The sequence below is a fragment of the Macrobrachium nipponense genome, chromosome 1, assembly GCF_015104395.2.
Source record: "Macrobrachium nipponense isolate FS-2020 chromosome 1, ASM1510439v2, whole genome shotgun sequence".
In the NCBI taxonomy this organism is placed as follows: domain Eukaryota; kingdom Metazoa; phylum Arthropoda; class Malacostraca; order Decapoda; family Palaemonidae; genus Macrobrachium; species Macrobrachium nipponense.
This window is the reverse complement of record NC_087200.1, coordinates 181,439,043-181,458,276: the sequence shown is the minus strand read 5'-3', so window position 1 is coordinate 181,458,276 and position 19,234 is coordinate 181,439,043. Positions and strand designations below refer to the sequence as shown.

At 51.4% G+C, this 19,234-nt stretch overlaps 1 protein-coding gene across 6 annotated transcripts in view; it reads right to left on the bottom strand.

Moving 5' to 3' along the window:
- LOC135219888 (uncharacterized) overlaps positions 1 to 19,234 on the bottom strand; it is a 327,822-nt gene that overhangs the window by 32,124 nt on the left and 276,464 nt on the right. For all 6 annotated transcript variants that reach the window (XM_064257040.1, XM_064257041.1, XM_064257039.1 and 3 more), the window contains 2 exons: positions 18,471 to 18,690; positions 9,851 to 9,948 (listed from right to left, as the gene is read on the bottom strand). In XM_064257040.1, the coding sequence (XP_064113110.1) occupies positions 9,851 to 9,948; positions 18,471 to 18,690 (318 nt within the window). The remainder of the gene's footprint in view (positions 1 to 9,850; positions 9,949 to 18,470; positions 18,691 to 19,234) is intronic.

Below are 19,234 nucleotides of genomic sequence, written 5' to 3'. Positions count from 1 at the left end.
TGGTCGCTGCGAGAGCGTCCACTGGCCTAGCGAGAGTCGTCTGTACGACACTCGCCAGTCTTCTGCTCCGCGCTTCGGTCTTGCGGCGAGCGAGCTCGAGTGTCAAGACTTTGGCTGGACGGTCTCCCGCGGGAGACCGTCCACTCGGTACTTCTCGCTAACGAGAAGCCGAGGCGGATACTGGTTTAGCGGCAGAACCGCTAGAACCGGAGGACGAGGAAGTGCCAGCCGAAGCTGGTACTCCTCTGGTCCCCGTCTTCTTCTCCTTGGTAGAAGAAAAGACGGGCCCTGTTCCCGAGGGAGCAGGAGGACCAGCAGAAGAGCTCCCCGAATCGCCGGAGCGAGACGGGCCCTTAGAAGGTCCCGAAGGAGCCTTCTTAGGGGGGAAAACCGGGTTACCAGCTGGTCGCTGCAAGAGCGGCCGCTGGCCTGGCAAGAGTCACCTGAGCGGTCTCTCACCAGCCTTCTGCTCCGTGCCGCGTCTTGGCGCCGAGCGAACTCTGGCGCCGAAACTTGGCTGGCGACGGTCTCCCGAGGGAGAACGTACACTCGGGATCTCTCGCGAACGAGAGACCGAGCCGGAACCTGGCGTAGCGGCATCGCCGCTAGCACCAGGCGAGGAAGTACCAGAGCTAACCGATACTCCTCTGGTCCCCGTCTATCTCTTCCTTACGGAAGGGGAGATGGGCCCCGCTCCCGAAGGAGCAGGAGGACCAGCAGAAGGACCCCCCGTCCCACCGGGGTGGGACGGGCCCTTAGAAGTTCCCGAAGGAGACTTCTTATGGGGGAAGGCATAGCCTTCTTCTTCTTCGGCTTATGGGCCTTAGAAGTCGAAGGGGAAGAGCAGCAGCAGACGATGAAGACGAAGATGACAGCTTCCTCTTCTCCTCTTCCTCGTCAGTCACGCAGGACAGTCGTCAGGTCCTCCATCCAGCCGGAGCGGGGCTATTGCCGAAGCAACACGGCCCGACTGCACCTGTCCGGAAGGACCTGGGACTGGGGAAGACACACCGTGGGCAGGACCAGCATGGACAGGCTCAGGAAGCAGGAGCGACAGGAACAGCAACCAGCTCAGGAGCGGCAGGAACAGCGGCAGCGGTAGACCCAGAAAGGGACAGCCAAGCCAACAAAGCGGGAATCACATCAGCGGCAGGTACGGCAGGTCCAGCGATCGCCTCGTAGAATCATCGGCAGCCAGCGGAACCTGGTTCCTGGCGGCCGGTCCAGGGGCGAGCTGCTGGAACAGCGGAAGTCTGGGGCAGGCAACATGAAGAAAACAGGCGGCGGCGGCAACCCCACCTCGGTACGGCGGCGGCCCTAGTAGCGGCAGACGGCGGGTCATCGACACAGATGGGGAGTGTAGACCAGGAGGGGGGGGGAGCAGCATAAGCGGCCGTGGTAGTAGTGGAGACCCGCCCCAGACCTCGCTAGACGCTGCAGCAGCCCGTGGATGCTAGGCACGCCCTGCCTCCGCGGTGGTCCATACCTGTCCAAGGTCGTCTCCCACGGATGTAGCACCTGCGGTAACATAGATAGATTAGTAAGAGGGGTTCCCTCACGCACGGGGGGAAGACATGCCCCACCCCGAACGCAAGGAAGACCCCAAATACAAAATACAACGAAGAAGCTGAGCGGGGGGCAGGAAGGAAGACGAAGAATCGGATACCAAGGGAGTCGCGGGGAGAGCTTTCCGACGACTTCCTGGCAGACCTTCGCTTCCCTACCCCCGCACAGCAGTGAAAAGTAATATGAAAATGAAACAGAATACTGCCCTTGCGATTCACTTCATAAGAACTTAAAGGGGAAAAGATCAATTCCCGGGTAAGAACGGAACTTGATCCAATAATATGATGCTATCATAAATATATATGAAAATGAAACCGAATACAGGGGGTCCTCGAGTTACGACGTTGATCCGTTCTTAAGATGCATCGTTACACGAATTTCAGCGTAAGTCGGAAACATGAAAAAATACCACATGATTTAATGTAAATACCTATCAATAACAACGACGAGAACAATTCCTTACCTTTATTAGTTTGATTGGCTTGCACACTGGAGGAGGAAGCTGCGGTGCTGGAGAGACTGGGGGAGGTTAGTGAAGAGAAAAAGAACCTCCAGAAGTTGCTGGAGATGCTGAGGCAGATGATTCTGAGGTGAGGCAGAACATACTAGTACTGGAGATGCTGAGGCAGGTGATTCTTGAGGTGAGGCAGAACATACTATGGAGATGTTGGGCAGGTGAGTCTTTAGGTGAGGCAGAACCTACAGAAGGTGCTGGAGATACTGGGGCAGGTGAGTCTGGGTTAGCAATCACTCCTTGGTCCATAGGCTGTAAAAGGGCCCGTGGTATTAGGTGGAAGGTAAACCACCTTGACATTAGGGTTGAAGCTCCCAGCTGGGCAGGGTGTCCAGGGGCATTGTCCAGCACTAGCAACACTTAAAGGGGATACCCTTGGAGGCGCAATACCGCTCCACACTTGGAACAAAATGTTTTACGAAACCAGTCCTCAAAACACTGCAAGTGTCACCCATGCTTCTTGTTGGACTTCCAAATTACTGGTAGTTGACCCTTCCAAATGCCCTTGAGTGCCCTTGGATTTTCAGCCTGATACACCCAACAAGGGCTTCAGTTGAAGTCGCCAGCAGCATTACCCCCAAGAAGTAAAGTTAGCCTCTCCTTGCTGGACTTTTATGACCGGGTGCTGACTTCTCTCCTTGGCGATGTAAGTGCGGTTGGCATACGCTTCCAAAACAAACCTGTCTCGTCTACGTTAAACACTTGCTGAGCAGAATAACCCCCCTTCCTTAATTATCTCAGACAACGCTTTAGGAAATTCACTCGCTGCTTTCTCATCCCCACTAGCAGCTTCACCTTGCAATTTAAGGTTATGGTATTGGCCCGAGCCTTAAATCGCATAAACCAACCCCTACTAGCCACAAACTCTTCACTTTCACTTCCCTCCCCCTTTTCTTTTTTCAACGCTTCAAACAATCTTTTCGCCTTCTCCTGAATCACCATAAGGCTGACTGGGATACGCCGTTGATTTTGGTCTTCCAACCAAAGCACCAATAACCTTCCATTTCAATTATTAGACCACTACGCTGCTTAGTTATCACTGTTCGCTTTCATAGGAGCAGATCCTTTCACATGTTCAACGATGCGCTCTTATCTTTGATAATGGTGCACACGGTCGAAACGGCTAAGGCCAGCGAGCGGCCAATGTTTGTTGGCGTTTCTCCCTTCTCGGATCGCTTTATAATGTCCACTTTAATTTCCATGGTGATGGCCTTTCTTTTCTTCGATGCACTACCATCAGAAGAGTCCGCCTTGCGCTTGGGAGCCATAACAAAGAGCAAAAAGTTACAAAAACGATACAACACGAGGAGAGAGAGCAGTGTAAACAACCAAAAATGGCGTATGGGCGAGGACTGAGCGTAGCGAAGCGACGCGTCCTCTCCCCCCACAAAAGCGTATTCTTCCGTCCGTGCGCCTGGAACTAGTTCGCGTTTGTTTACGTTGCTTACGACGCTAACCGCGTAAGACGGAACGACGCAAAATATTTTTATATATTTTATGGGGGCGCGTTCGTAACCACAAACATCGTAAGTCGAGACCAGCGTAACCCGAGGACTTACTGTACTGCACTTGCGATTCCATTTCACATAAAAAAAAATGTAAGGATCAATTCCCGGGTAAGAACGAAAATTGATCCAAATTAAATTTCATGCAAATAAATAAATGAAAATGAAAAGAATATTGCAATTGCGAATCCACTTTCATTGCAATCTATTATACAAAAATTAAAAGGCTCGTGCCGAGCGCATCACACACTCCGGTAACGAACGCACAGGGCAAAAATATAATGAAAGAAGTACTTACATTTTTCAATTACACACTTTCGCCCAAAATACATGACTCGGCGCGAGCGCGCCCGCCCTCGGCAACCGAGACATAATTCAAGGTCAATTCATGAAAAGAGAGGAAATCGCCGCATCTACGGCGATAACTCCATGTTGGTTCATAATTAAGTAATGAAAATGAAAACAGTGTACTTACAGTTCCATTTTCAAGTCAAACAAACCATTAGTAGAAAACACAATATAAACAAAGCATACGACGATGAAGCGGGCAGAGAGCGATGACGAACACGTCCAATTCACACCCGCGGACCGAAAGCAAAGTGGTTTGTTTACCTCCCAGCGCGACTGTCGGACAAGCAGTTAACTACCGTTCTCCCCTTGTTCGAAGCTTACGACCGTTCCAGCTGCCGCTAGCTACTTCCTATTGTTAAAGGACCGATGGTTTTGTATTACGTATCGGAACAACTAGGAAATCTGCTATCTGAGTCACAGAGGTACTGGAAGAGGAAAACTTCTGGTTCCTGCACCACCGGCGAAAGACGTCCCACTTCGACTGGTAGACTTTAAGGGTCGAAGGTCTTCTAGCTGAGGCGATAGCCTTAGCAGCTTTTGTCGAAAACCCCTTCGCTCTGACAAGACTTTTGACAGTCGAAAGCCAGTCAGATTGAGAGCGGGGAGGTTTCTGTGATACCTGTCGAAGTGGGGTTGTTTGAGCAAATCTTGTCTTTGTGGAAGTGCTCTTGGAATGTCCACCAACCATTCCAGTACCTCTGTGAACCAATCTTGGGCGGGCCAGAACGGAGCTACTAGCGTCATTCTTGTCATCTCCGAGATAGCAAATTTCTTGAGGGTTTGTCCCAGGTTACTTTTGAAGGGGGGAAAGGCGGGGTAGACGTCTAGACCTGTTCCAATCTAGGAGAAAACGCATCCACGATACTCGCTCCTGGGTCTGAGATCGGGGGGAGCAGTAAAGTTCGATTCTTGCATTCCTTGCTGTTGCAAAGAGGTCGATGTGAGGTCTGCCCCATCTTCTCCACAGGTCTTGGCATACCTCTGAGTGGAGGGTCCACTCGGAAGGCAGGAGCTGATTCTTCCTGCTCAGGAGATCGGCCCTGACGTTCCTTTCTCCCTATACGAATCTGGTGAGAAGACTGATCTTCCTTGTTTGAGACCACAGCAGAAGATCCCTTGCTGTTTCGTACAGGGAGAAGGAGTGCGTCCCCCCCTGTTTTTTGATGTACGCCAAGGCTGTTGTGTTGTTCCGAATTGAAAAAACTGCACTACTGCATTTCGGACGTGGGGCTCGAAGGCTTTCAATGCCATCCAGACTGCCATCAACTCTTTCTTGTTGATGTGCCAGGACACCTGATCCCCCTTCCAGGTGCCTGACACTTCTCTTGTCCCGAGCGTCGCTCCCCAACCTGCTTCCGATGCGTCGGAAAACAACACATGGTTGGGGTTCGGCATGTAAAGAGACATTCCTTCCACCAAAAACGAAGTGGGTTGTTCCACCACCGAAGGTCTCTCTTGATTCCCCTTGAGATCTTGAAGGAGAACTCCAGATCTAGGGAGAGACGCCTCCAGTTCTGGTATAGGAAGAACTGTAGAGGCCTGAGATGCAACCTTCCTAGAGAAACGAATTGCTCCAACGAGGAGTGTGTCCCCAGCAGACTCATCCACTCCCTCGCTGTGCATGCATCTTTCTCTAGGAAGGTCGTTATTTTCTCGTAGCAACGAGCTATCCTCTCTGGCGACAGAAAAGCCCGAAAAGCCAGAGAAGCTATCCGAATCCCCAGATAGATCCGCTCTTGACTGGGGATTAATTGAGACTTCTGGAAGTTCACCAGAAGTCCCAGAGAACTTGCCAATGTAAGGGTCTTTTGAAGGGCCTCCAGACATCTTTCTTGAGACTCTGCTCTGATTAGCCAGTCGTCGAGATAAAGCGACACCCTCACTCCCTCCAAATGTAGCCACTGCGCCACGTTTTTCATTAACCCCGTGAAAACTTGGGGTGCAGTCGATAGGCCGAAGCACAAGGCCTTGAATTGGAAGATGTTTCCATCCCATCATGAATCGTAGATACTTCCGTGAAGAAGGATGGATCGGCACATGAAAGTAAGCGTCCTGAAGGTCTAGAGACACCATCCAGTCCCCTGGACGAAGAGCCACTAACACTGAGGAAGTTGTCTCCATGGCGAACTTCCTCTTTTCCACAAAGACGTTCAGGGCGCTTACATCCAAAACCGGTCTCCATCCTCCTGAGTTCTTTGGAACTAGGAATAGTCTGTTGTAAAAGCCCGCAGAGCGGGGATCTTTCACTAGTTCTATAGCCTCCTTCTCTAGCATGAGATCTACTGCTAGAGAAAGGGCTTGATTCATGATGGGGTCCTTGTACTTGGCCACCAACTCCCTCGGAGTTGTCGTCAATGGTGGTCTTGACGAAAAGGGAATGAGGTATCCTTTGCTGACAATCGATAGGGACCAATTGTCTGCCCCTTTGTGGGCCCAGGACGTCGGCAAATTTCAGTAGTCTGGCACCCACTGATGTCTGGAGTCCTTGATCGCTATTTCTTCCCTCTGACTGACCTAGAGAAGGTTTTACCTCTCTTAAAAGGTCTAGTTCCTCTGGTTGAAGAACCTCTGGACAGCGGTCCTCCTCGAAAGGGCTCCTGCCTCAGAGGAGTCTCTTTCTTGGCCTTGGGTTGGAAGACAGAGCGAGGTTTCCTGGCCGCCTGGGCTAACATGTCCTGAGAGCCTTAGCTGAAAGGGCACTCGAGACATCTGAACAATTTTCTTGGGGAACAGAAGAGGAGAGAGTTGAGCATACATAAGCGAGGCCCTTTGTGCATGTGAAACTGCCTTAGTGAGAAACGAACAGTAGACAGACCGCTTCTTAATAACTCCAGCTCCAAACAGTGAGGAGACTTCACTCGATCCGTCTCTCACTGCTTTGTCCATGCAAGTGAGGACGCAGTTAAGATCTTCAGGAGATCAGTGAATCAGGGGTCTGGGTCTTATTAGCCAGAACTCCTAAAGACCAATCAAGGAAGTTGAAAAACTTCCAGGACTCGGAACATTCCTTCAGTAGGTGGTCAAGTTCGTTCATCCCCCCACGTAGTCTTTGGGCGGAAAAGAGGGCAGAACGACGAGCAGAATCCACCAATGAAGAGAAGTCCGAGTCCGCAGACGAAGGGAGAGCGAGGCCTAAAGGTTCGCCGATTCGTACCAGAATCCCAATCCTGCCAGTCAGTTTAGGACGGAGGGAAAGAACAAAAAACAGTCTTCCCTTTCTCTTCCTTAGAAAGGAGCCATTCCCCAAAAACCTCTAAGCGCCTTCTTCATTGGACAGTAGTTTTCATTCTTACACAAGACGAAACCTTCGTTACGTCTTCGAAGTGGAGAATAACGAAAGAGGAGAAGGATGGAGCCACAGGAGAAAGGATATCTCCGAACTCTTGCAGGGGCAAATCTGTCAACCTCTTATAGGAGGAAACAGAGGAGTCTTTTGGTCCTTCTTCTTCTGAGGGATCCTGTTCTTCCTGAGCTGAAGAACCCTCATGATCCTTAGAGGCGCGACTATTCTTAAAAGAGTCTCTAGAGGAAGTAAGACGTATACGTCTTGGAGACAAAGCTTCAGAAACGTGCCTACTTGCAACATCCTTCTTGGTCTGGAGGAGTGCGTTTTCCAGATTCTTGGAGCCTAACAGGAGTAAGGCGGCTGTCAGGAGCAGAGCGCGCTGTTCGGGAGAGAAGACTTCTATCAGGCTCTTGGCGCCTATCCAAAGGAGAGCGGCTTACCAGCGAACAGCGCCTGCCATACGAGAAGCGGCTACCAGGCTCTTGGCGCCTGAACCGAGGCGAGAGGATCTCTGGCGACGAGCGCCTACTAGGTGAACGCCTACAAGGGGAGAAGCGCCTGCTAGGATCTCGGCGCCTGACTCGAGGAGAGTGAAAGTCAGGAGAAGAGCGCCTGCCAGGAGAAACGCGCCTAACAAGCTCTTGACGCCTGTCCAGCGAAGAGCGCCTGTCCGATTTAGGGCGCTTGTCAACAGGAGAGTGGAGGCGAGACGAGGAGCGGCTACGAGGCGAGTAGTGCCTACTAGGCTCTTGGCGCCTATCAAGGGGAGCGATCCTGTCTCGAGAAGAGCGTCTGCTCCTTGTCCGAAGGAGAAACAAAGACATCCTGTCTGTCAGGCGAATGGTGCTTGGACGCAGATGGGATCTTGTCCGAAGTAGAAAGTCTCCTGCGAGAATCCGAACGCACAGGTGAGCGGGCCGCTTCCGTCGAATAGCGAGAGTCAGGAGAGGGGAGCCTGGACTTCTACAGGAAGCGAGACGTCCTTCCTACGACGAGACGACACGCAAAGAGAGCCAGCCAGAGCCGAAATCTGCGCCTGAAGGTTAGCCAACACCCCTTGCAGGAGAATTCACAAACTCTTGACAGGTGACGAGGCTCGATCTCTGCTCGGGGAACGATACTCCTGAGATCTCTTACGTTTCTTCGCTTCCACCTCAGGCTCTTCCGAAAAAACTTCAGGGCTGGATGGACGGGCGCAGGGAGCGTTCCAGGCTCTCTTCGAAGGGGCGCGAGGCTTCCGAAGAGCTCCCAATCCTCGTTTAGGAGAAGGTGAAGGCGAAGACGGAGAAGCATTGGCGCAATATTTCTCTCTTGGAGCGATCCAAGGTAGCCTGGGAACGAATCAACAGGAGCTACCGAGGGGGACGCCCTGACCGGTGGGGATGCTCCCTAACCTTCCTGCGGCTTTCGACTTTCCTCCTCCACTGGGACTGGGAGTCTGGAAGAGGTCTAGGCCTGGAAGCATTAGGGAGCCGATCAGACGCACCCTCCACTGCACTGGGTTCACTGCACAAATCACTATCGGAATCACTCTTACCTTCTAATTGTTTGATTTTCCTCTCCATACTGCGAATGGTGGCTTTCATGGAGGCCACTTCCGAAGGCGCATCTTCGGCTTCGGTGCAGGGAGCAGGAGCTGAAACTGACAAAGGAGCTACTTCTAAAATAGGATTATCTATATCCAACTCGCTAATACGAGATCTACTACTGCTCCTAGAAGAAGCTTTCCTAACTTTATCCTTTTCAAGCTTCCTCAAGTAGGAAGACAAAGACTTCCATTCATCCTCATTCAGCTTTTCACATTCATTACAAGGATTATTAAAGGTGCATTCATTCCCTCTACACTTCAAACATACCGTGTGAGGGTCTACCGCAGCTTTTGGTAGCCTCACCTTACACTCAGTCATACAACAAACTCTAAACATAGCAGTTTTCTTAGTATCAACATCAGACATCATGAATCCAAGAAAAATCCAAAGAAAAGTCAAATAACTGTCCACAAATCGCGAATGCCAGGCCAAAAGATCGGGTACTTCACCAAAAGTCCGTAGAAACAATCCAGGGCGAAAACGAGAAAAGAATCCAACTGTCAAGAGGTACCGACAACAGGTGTGGTCGACACCGACGACAGAAAAAATCTGGCAAGAAAGGTATGTTGGTTCTTACACCCGCTTCCCAGCGGCGGGTAAGGTAGATCACTTGACCTACCTGTCGCGTTAGCCGCGAGTTTTGAATTCTGTCGTGACATCAGAGACGTAAGCTAAGTATATGTCTGACAGGAAAGTTCATGTACAAAACAGTGTAATGCCATAAGCCAATTAAATATCCAAATAACAGCCAACATACTATAAAAAAATCAATCTAGAAAACATACTGTGGTAAAATTCTAAGAAAGATTTGTTTTAAAGATACAAACTTTGAAATAAGGTGTACTGTATGTAACAAACAAAAACTTACCTTATAATCCAGTTTCTTGAAATGCATAAATACTGCAAAGTCTTACAAAGCATAATGCATATATGTATCTCTAAACTAATACATACTATAATCATAAAGCATAATTACAACCTAAACATTGTAAAGAACAACTTCATTATGTATTTCAATTCATTTAATTTCACCACCTACCCACTTAAACTACTCCAAGCAGCAGTCCCTGGACACATGGTCAAAGCTCTACCATTCTCTACAGCAAGTTGAACTCCTCGGGAGAAGTCATAATCAGCCTGAAAACCCAAAAATGAAACTAAGCTACCTACATTTGAAGACATACACTAACTTCCGTCTCATTAATAAATAATAAACAACAGGGGCTACAAACAGTAAAAATTAGCAGTACATTAAATGGCAAAGGTATTTACAATCATTTTCATACAAATGAGCAAAGTATAATCTTAATGGAAACAGTTTTATTAAAGAGGAATACGTAAAGCTTTTACTGATCACAAAAGTGATATACGTAGTGTCAACCTTTTAACTGGTATCAACCTGAAACAATACCACTCAATATCCATATAGAGAAAATGACAATTTGTCCAAAATTGCATTTTTCCTAACTATACAAACCTGAGGTCCTTTTACAATAGGAAGGTACTAGCGGCAGCTGGATAGGTCGTAAGCTTTCGAACAAGGGGTTCGGTAGTTAACTGCTTGTCCGACAGGCGCGCGCACGCGACTGGGAGGTAAACAATTCACTTTTGCTTTTGGCCCAAGCAAAAACTGCAGAGTGAGGGGTGGCATGAGGTGGGGCTATGTGTAAAGGACCTCAGTTTGTATGTTAGGAAAAATGCAATTTTGGACAAATTGTCATTTGTTCCGACACGGCAATAACAAAACCTTCGGTCCTTTTACAATAGGAAGACTCACTTCTTGGTGGGAGGAATCTGAGTCTTTTGTGAACAGACTGGTGTTCGCCCAACCTTGGAAGTCTCCCTGGTCGTAAGAGCGAGGGAGGGATCCAAGCCTCTGTCCGATTGATCGGGGTGTGCACCGCAGGATCAATGGTCAGACCTCTGGACCGAGTACTAAGAGAGAGGCAAGCGTATCTCTTCATACCAGCAATGTAAGAACTTGTTCCTGTACAGGAGCAAATATAAAGTCATGGGTTTGACTCTTGTAGGCATCCACTTCCCCCCCCTTGTAGGAGGAAGTGGTGGATATTCTGCTCCTATCCCTAGTGAAAGGGATAGGATGGGGCTCTGTCACATAGCTCACCTGCATCTCGTCCTCATCCAGCGTAGTGACGACCGTGGCCCTCTGCCCACAGGTAGAGGAGGAGGAAAAGATGGGAAGAGGGAGCCAGTCACTCACTCACTCACACATCCATCCACACAGTCACACCAGGACTCGATGCTGTTTCAGCTGCGAGGGTCCTGGGTTAGCTACACAACTTGTTGATCAGCCACCCACGGGTCCCAAGGAAAAGGTATCCAAGGACCTGTGGGCAATATCCCGAAGGTAGAAGGATGTAAAGGTAGTCTGGTTAGACCAGACCCCTGCCTTCAGGACCTGCGCCACGGAGAAGTTCTTTTACGAAAACGCCAACGACGGGGCCAATACTTCTGACTTCGTGAGCTCTCGGACGGGACGTACGGAGTCGTCACTACCATCAGCCTCATACGCCTCCTGATGACCTCACGCAGCCAGAATGAAAGAGTGTTCTTGGATACTTCTTTCTTGGTTACCCCGGTGCTAACGAAGAGGCGTCCGACACTCAGGCCTGAGGTGTCGAGTTTTCTTCAGATAGCGCCGTAGCGCCCTCACAGGACAAAGCAGCATCTCATCCGCATCATTATCGGTGAATCCATTAGAGAGGGAATCGTGAAGGACTCGAACCTGTCGTCAGGGACCGACGGTTTTTCTGAGTCTTCGCAACGAAGTTCGGGACGAAATCGAGCGTCACAGATCCCCATCCCCTGGAGTGTCGTACATCATAGGAAAGACCATGAAGTTCCCCTACTCTCTTCGCCGATGCCAGGGCCAGCAAGAAGAGGGTCTTGAGGGTCAGATCCCTGTCTGACGACTCTCGGAGTGGCTTCGAACGGCGTTCGAGTCAAACTCCTAAGGACGGAGTCACATCCCACGCAGGGGGCCTGAGTTCCCTGGGTGGGCAAGACCTTTCGAAGCTCCTCATAAGCAAGGAGATCTCGAACGAGTTCGAGATGTCCAATCCCCTCAGTTTCAGGACGAGAGCCAGGGCGGCTCTGTATCCATTGACTGTGGGGACTGAGAGGAGCTTCTCTCGGCGAAGAAACACGAGGAAATCCGCTACTGCTGAAGAGTGGCTCTAGAGGAGATAGACCCCGTCTACGACACCAACCACAGAAGACGGCACCCACTTCCCCTGGTACACAGCTGCAGAGGACTGACGGACGTTTCCAGCCATCTCTGTTGCTGCGCTACGAGAAAGCCTCTCGTTCGCAAGAGATGGTGGATAACAGCCAGCCGTGAAGTCGTAGGGACTGGACTGCTCGGTGGTACCGCTCGACGTGTGGCTGGCGAGAAGGTTGTGCCAAGGGGGAATCTCTCTCGGTTCTCCTGCGAGAAGAGCCAGCAGGTCCGGATACCAAATGGCCTGTGGCCATTTGGGAGCCACCAGGATCATCCTGAGATTCGGGGTGACCAGTGCTCGACTGATCACCTTGCGAATCAGGCTGAACGGGGGAAAGGCATAGACGAAGAGGTTGTCCCACGGGTGTTGAGGAGTGTCCTCTGCAGCTGCCCATGGGTCCGGCACGGCTGAGAAGAAAACCTGAAGCTTTCTGTTGTGCCGGGTTGGCGAAACAGATCCACGATGGTCTCCCCGACAGGTCGAAGAGCCTTTTCCGCCACGTCCTGGTGTAGAGACCACTCGGTCCCTATCACCTGATCCGACGGCTGAGCGTGTCTGCTACTACATTCCTCTTCCCTGGAATGTAGCTGCCGACAGCTCTATTGAGTGTGCCTCGGGTCCCACTCGTGCACCTGCCGAGTCAACTGGTACAACGGAGAGACACTAGGCCCCCCCCCTGTTTGTTGACGTAGGCCACTACCGTGGTGTTGTCGCACATCAACACCACTGAGTGTCCCATCAAGCGGTCCTGGAACTCTTGGAGAGCGAGAAACGCGCCTTGAGTTCCAGTACATTGATGTGAAGGTGCTTGTCGTTCTGTCCCACACTCCTGAAGTCAGCAACTCCTCCAGGTGTGCGCCCCATCCTCGGTCGATGCGTCTGAGAACAGCTGCATGTCCGGGGGGGGAGTGCGCAGAGGCACTCCTCTTAAGAGGTTCCTGTCGTCCAGCCACCAGGCTAGGTCCTGCCTCACCTCCGGTGTCAGTGACACTGGAAAGCTTGGGGGATCCGTCGCCTGTGACCAACTCTCCTTTAGTCTCCACTGAAGAGACCGCAGGTGAAGACGCCCGTGAGGGACTAACTTCTCGAGTGACGACAGGTTGTCCGATCAAGACTTGCCATCGCTGAGCTACCTGTTCCTGCCGAGACAGGAACTGGTTGGCTGCCTCCCTGAATCTGCTGATCCGCGGAGTCTGCGGGAAGGACTCCCCCTGCTACCGTGTCGATCAGCATACCCAGGTACTTCATACTCTGCTTGGGCTCGAGATCGGACTTTTCGAAGTTCACAACGATCCCAGATCGCGACAGAACTCGAGCAGTCGATCCCTGTCCTGTAGCAACTGCGAGCGGGAGCTCGCCAGGACTAACCAATCGTCGAGATACCTCATCAGACGTATCCTGTGCGAATGGGCCCAAGCAGACACCAGAGTGAACACTCGCGTGAACACCTGTGGGGCGGTTGAGAGACCGAAGCAAAGTGCCCTGAACTGGTACACCGTCCCGTCGAGGATGAAGCGGAGGTACTTTCTGGAGGACTGATGAATGGGTATTTGGAAATACGCATCCTTCAAGTCCACTGAAAGCATGAAATCGTTCTCCCTGATGGAGTCGAGCACGGAACGTGCCGTCTCCATCGTGAACCGGGTCTGGCGAACAAACCGGTTCAGAGGAGAGAGATCTATCACCGGGCGCCAGCCTCCCGTAGACTTTTCCACCAGGAAGAGTCGACTGTAAAAGCCCGGTGACTGATCCGTGACGATTTCTACAGCTCTCTTGCTCAGCATGGTCTTGATCTCCTGTCTCAATGCTACGTCCTTCGTGACCCTGGAACGTACGACTGCTGTTTGGACCGGGTTGGAGGTGAGGGGTGGCCGAGATTCGAAGGGTAATAGATATCCCTCCCGAAGGACATCTACAAATCCAGGTCTGGCCGGGCCGTAAGCGCTGCCAAGTTGCCCAATGGCTGGCCAGGCACCCCCCCACTTCCGGCAGCAGGTGAGGGGGAACGCCGTCCCTAGCGTTTCCCCCCTTTTCTTGGACTTCTTCCCAGAGCCTCCTCGGGAGAAGGAGGGCTGGTTACGGCTCCCCTTTGTAGAAGTCGAAGAAGACAGAGTCTTTCCCCGGGGCTTCGACGCGACTACCGTCTTAGCCACCGTGGAAGCGCTAGCCGAGCTCTTTGGCTTGGCCGCAGTCCGAGGCTGACCAGAAGCCTTCGAGACTGCCTGGTGAACCAGACGGTCACTGTCGTCAGTGCGCCGTCTGTCCACCGCAGCGTCCACCATCTCTCCTGGGAAGAGAGACGTGGAACTCCGTAAAGGTCCATTGCGGAGTCCCAATACGCTTCACGCCCAGCCGCCCTGGAAACCCGAGTAAGGACAGCGTCCCTACGTCGGAGAACCAGGTTGGCCCACAGGTTCACCGTCTGGTGGGCAAGGAAGGAGATGGCTCTTCCCCCAGACTGGCAAAGTCTCCTAAAGGCCGAGTCATCTTCGGGAGAAGAAATTCCCCCGGAGTTGGCTGCGACCTTAGATACTGTGAGGGACCACAGATCTAACCAGGAGAACGGCCTGGAAAGCTGCCATGGCAGTGGATTCCAGGCCGAGTGCCTCTTGCTGCGAGAACCATAGGTTCTCGGACAGGAGCTGCTGCAGAGACACACCCGGAGTCAGCCTGGCTAACTCCGGTTCACCTGTTTTGGGCGGCATCGGGTCCCTCAGATGGCACGTAAAAACGCCGCTGTCGCAGCAGAGGAGGTGGAAGCAGCTTGCTCGACCTGCCAGACTTTAGAGAACCGTCTGCCCGGAGACAAGAGATTCTACCTGGTCCAGCACTGAGTCGGCAAGATCAGAACGCGGCAAACCCACCGTCGGTCTGGGTTCCCTCTTCGGGCCCCCAGAAACGACTCGAGCCGGGACGTGGGCTCGGATGTGGGAGCGGCGATCCTTCCGCGAGGTCGTTGTGCTGACGAATCAGCGCAATTTACCTCGGCAAAGTTCCTCTGAATCTCGGAGTGGACTGCATCCTGCGGAGTAGGACCATCCAGTCCCTCGAACAGGAGCATCTCCCGAGACCCTCCCCCCTCGAGGGGGGGAACAGCGACAGACCCTCTCGGTCTCCTCCAGTCACTTGTGCATACGACCTGGCTGGTCCGAGAACCGTGCCTGGTACGTAGGACGTCGTGGTGGGATCCTGAGGGGCGCACCCCTCACGATCACTCCTCAACACCTCGCCCTCCCGGTGTAACCCGAGGAGGTTGAAGGTATGGGAGAGGCAGACCTAACGCTCCCTCCTCGCTCGCTGGCAGAACCAGTGGGCTTGGAAGACTGCAGGCGATCGTCAACCCGCGGTGGCGATCGAGCTGCAGGCCTAGTCGAGCCGTCTCGCTGTGGAGAACGGCTGGACCGAGAACAGCGGCCCCGGTCTCGTGTGTCAGAAGAGTGGTTGCTGGTCGCCATACCCGATCGCTCTCTGTGAGAGTGACGGTCAGGCAACCGGCGAGCCTCCACTGTCACGGTGAGACCGGTGCTATCCTCACGGCGCGTCACGTCGCTGGTACCAGCCGTGGGCTGGTGCCGGCGAATGGGGGGACCTCTTCCCAGCCTCAGCCCGTGGCGGTCGTGGACCGTCACGTCCACCCGGGTAGCCAGCTGCTCGCCCGCGAGAGCGAGAGCTGGTCTGGTGAGAGTCGCGTGAGCGGCTGTCACCAGTCTTCCGCTCCGTGCCGTGAACCTGACGCTGAGCTGGCTCAGAGGTCTGGTTCCTAGCTGCACGGTCGCTGGTAGGCGACCGTACACTCGGTACCTCTCGCGAACGAGAGGGGCCGAGACGGATCCTGCTGCCGTGGTCGAACCACTAACAACAGGCGAGGAAGTGCCGGTGTTAGCCGGCACTCCCTTGGTCCCCGTTAGTCTTCTTCCTTGCGGAAGAAGAGACGGGTCCTGCCCCCGAAGGAGCAGGGTGACCAGCGGAAGAACCCCCCGTCTCACCGGAGCGAGACGGGCCCTTAGAAGCTCCCGAAGGAGACTTCTTAGGGGGGGGGGGAGGCGACCTTCTTCTTCTTAGGCGGGGGAGCCTTAGAAGAAGAAGGGGAAGAGGCGGCAGACGACGACGACGACGAAGAAGACGATGAAGACGACGACGACACCTTCCTCCTCTTCTTCTTCTTCTTCGTCAACCTCCTCAGGACCGATGTCAGATCTGTCATCCAGGGCGGAGCCGGGGCTGCTGTTGCCGAGGCAACAGGGCCCGGACGCACCTGTCCGAACAGATCGGCATCGGGAGCAGCGGCGCCACGAACAGGAACAATGTCAGCAGGTGCAGGCATCACAGGAACAGTAGTGGAGATGGCAGGAGCAGGTACAGGAACGGCAGCAGTGGTCGGCAACATCACGTCCGTGAACAGCGGCTGGACAGGTACGGCAGGTACGGCAGGCTGTACAGACGGCCCAGGTGGACGGACCAGCGGCCCAGACATCCTAGGTACTGGTGGGAGGTCCAGGGGCGAGCTCTTCGGGCACACGAAGTCCGGTCGAGGCAGCACGGCAAACCCAGGCGGCGGCATCACACTCCCCTGTGGTACGGCGACTGGCCCCTGCACCGATGTAGTTGGTGTGACAGAGACCGCGTGCGGGGTGTACACCAGGTGAGGAGGTGAGGCATAGCCAGGAGTTGAAAGGGTCGTGGTGGTGGTCGTTACCGTAGCATGCGTGACCGCCACAGAGCCAGCGAGATGGTAGAGCAGCCCCTGGACACTCGGCACGCCCTGCAGACCCAACGATGCCCACACCTGTCCGAGGTTCGTCCTTCGCGGCAACCTGCACCTGAGAGGAAGCAAAGGTCGGGTGATTAGCAGGATCCTCTACCCGCTCGTGCGATGAAGACGAACGGATAGAGGACCCAGAGTACAACTCGATATCGGGGTATCTAGCGCCCTCCTCCACACTCGACAGGTCGGGTGAGGAGAAGGACCTAGAACCCCCCCCGAAGGGGAAGGCGCCAAACGTGGGAGCTGAGTGGGCGGCAGGAAAGAAGACGAAGTGTCCGTAACCAAAGGAGTCGCGGGAGAGCTTTCCGACGACTCCTTTGCAGGCCTTCGCTTCTTCCTACCTTTGTACAAGCCCCACTGCGCCTCCGACCAATTATTACACACTTCACAGGGCTCGGCTCGGGTGCATTCGCGTCCCCGACACCGAGCGCACAAAATATGTGGACCAATTTCAGGGAACGAGCGGAACTTACCGCATTTACGCCCTTCGGTACCCGGGCACAATCTCCGGGGGGTAGCGAGGCGTGGAGATTCCATGATTGATCAAATAAACCACAATTGGATGAATAAAGAGGAAATGATTGTACTTACAATGATGATTCATACACAAACACAACCATATACTCAAGGAAAGCAAACGACGAGAAGCGGGCAGAGAGCGTCGAACACACACGTCTACTCGCTGTGAGGCCGAAAGCAAAAGTGGATTGTTTACCTCCCAGTCGCGCGCGCGCGCCTGTCGGACAAGCAGTTAACTACCGAACCCCTTGTTCGAAAGCTTACGACCTATCCAGCTGCCGCTAGTACCTTCCTATTGTAAAAGGACCGAAGGTTTGTATGCCGTGTCGGAACAAATTATATTCTATGGCCAATACAAAACAGGAAATATGCGCTTCTTGTCGCTCCAACCTTTAAATAAACACCATAAGTTCAGTTGGCAAAACCAAAACACAAACAAGTTTTTTTTTTAAATTGCCAACATTTGAGGTCAAGCATTATTACTGAAAAATTACTGATCCAAAATACTGGGAAGAACTATATTTGTAAATATTAATAATACTTCCTATATACTACATGTATACTGCCTTGTTTTAATGCTGGGAACAATAAAATTGAATGTTATGTTAATCCTACATCAGTAGAGCATATAGAGGAATCAACTGTGAATACATATTACAAAGGCTACATAACATAGTCAAAGAAAACCATAATAGATAGTCATAACTATGACTGCATAGACACACATATGACATTTGCCAATTTTCACTTGTATCTTGAGTAAAATTTGGTAGGTTACATATTTCTTCACCCAGAAAGACTGTATGGTAATTCTTAATGATGCAACATCAAAGTTCCTAAAGAGTGGTATGAAATTTCTGCTTGAATAAAATTCTGACCAAAATGGAATGGACTGCATGTTCGGTCCTGTAGCCAATAAGCAAATACATTTTACTTTTTCTCACTGTTTTGTTATAATACTGACTCTAAAATGTATTTCAGTGCATTACACACCGCCAACCTAACATTGTGACAACTGACACAATATAAAATAAATAATTTTGAAATTATTGTAAATTATTCAATAAATATTCTGATGGCCAAGGACTAACTGTAGTATCTAAACAAAAACTTATGAAAACAAGAAATCTTACCTGAAAGCCATATTCAACCAATATGGTTGTAGGTGGAAGGGCAGCCAATTGCTGGCTTTTATTATGAAACACATTTGCACACACTAACAAAACAGCTGATGAAGAGAGGCCCAACTGAGCCCAAGGGCTACAGACAGTTTGAGGAGAACTTCCTACTGTTTTAGAGCAGAGACTGGCATCAGCTAACAATGCAGTCAATCTTGGACCCAAATGGACAAACCTGAAATTATCAAGAAGAGCAGTTATAAAAAATGATTCCACACAAATAAATTACAAAAGTAGAAAAGGAAATGTGGTTATGTAAAAATGCCAGATATTTGCATCAGAACATTCACGATGCATAAAATATGAAACAGTTAGCTAATGTCCTTACTTTCAAAGATTTTCCATGATGTATGAATGAATATGAAATGGTTTATTGCTTCTTTTTTTTTCACAATATGTCCAACTTGTAGAGTGCTTGAAAATCACAGTTTTTTTCATGCTTTTACATATATGTACTGTACCTTTCATATAAAGAATATGGCAGTTAGTAGTACTGTATCGATCATCATGATTTATCAAGAATCTTTTTAAGAAGAAAATTTCAGGTTTGTTAAATACTACAGTGTACAGAATACTATAGTGTTATTACATTCAAACACTAGAGACTGTAAGAATGGGTTATGTAAAACACTTTCGGTAGCGATAAGCTACTTCTTGTAAACATTAATAAAAAAAATAGTACGGTAGCTCCTTCACCTACAAATGACTTTTTATTCTAG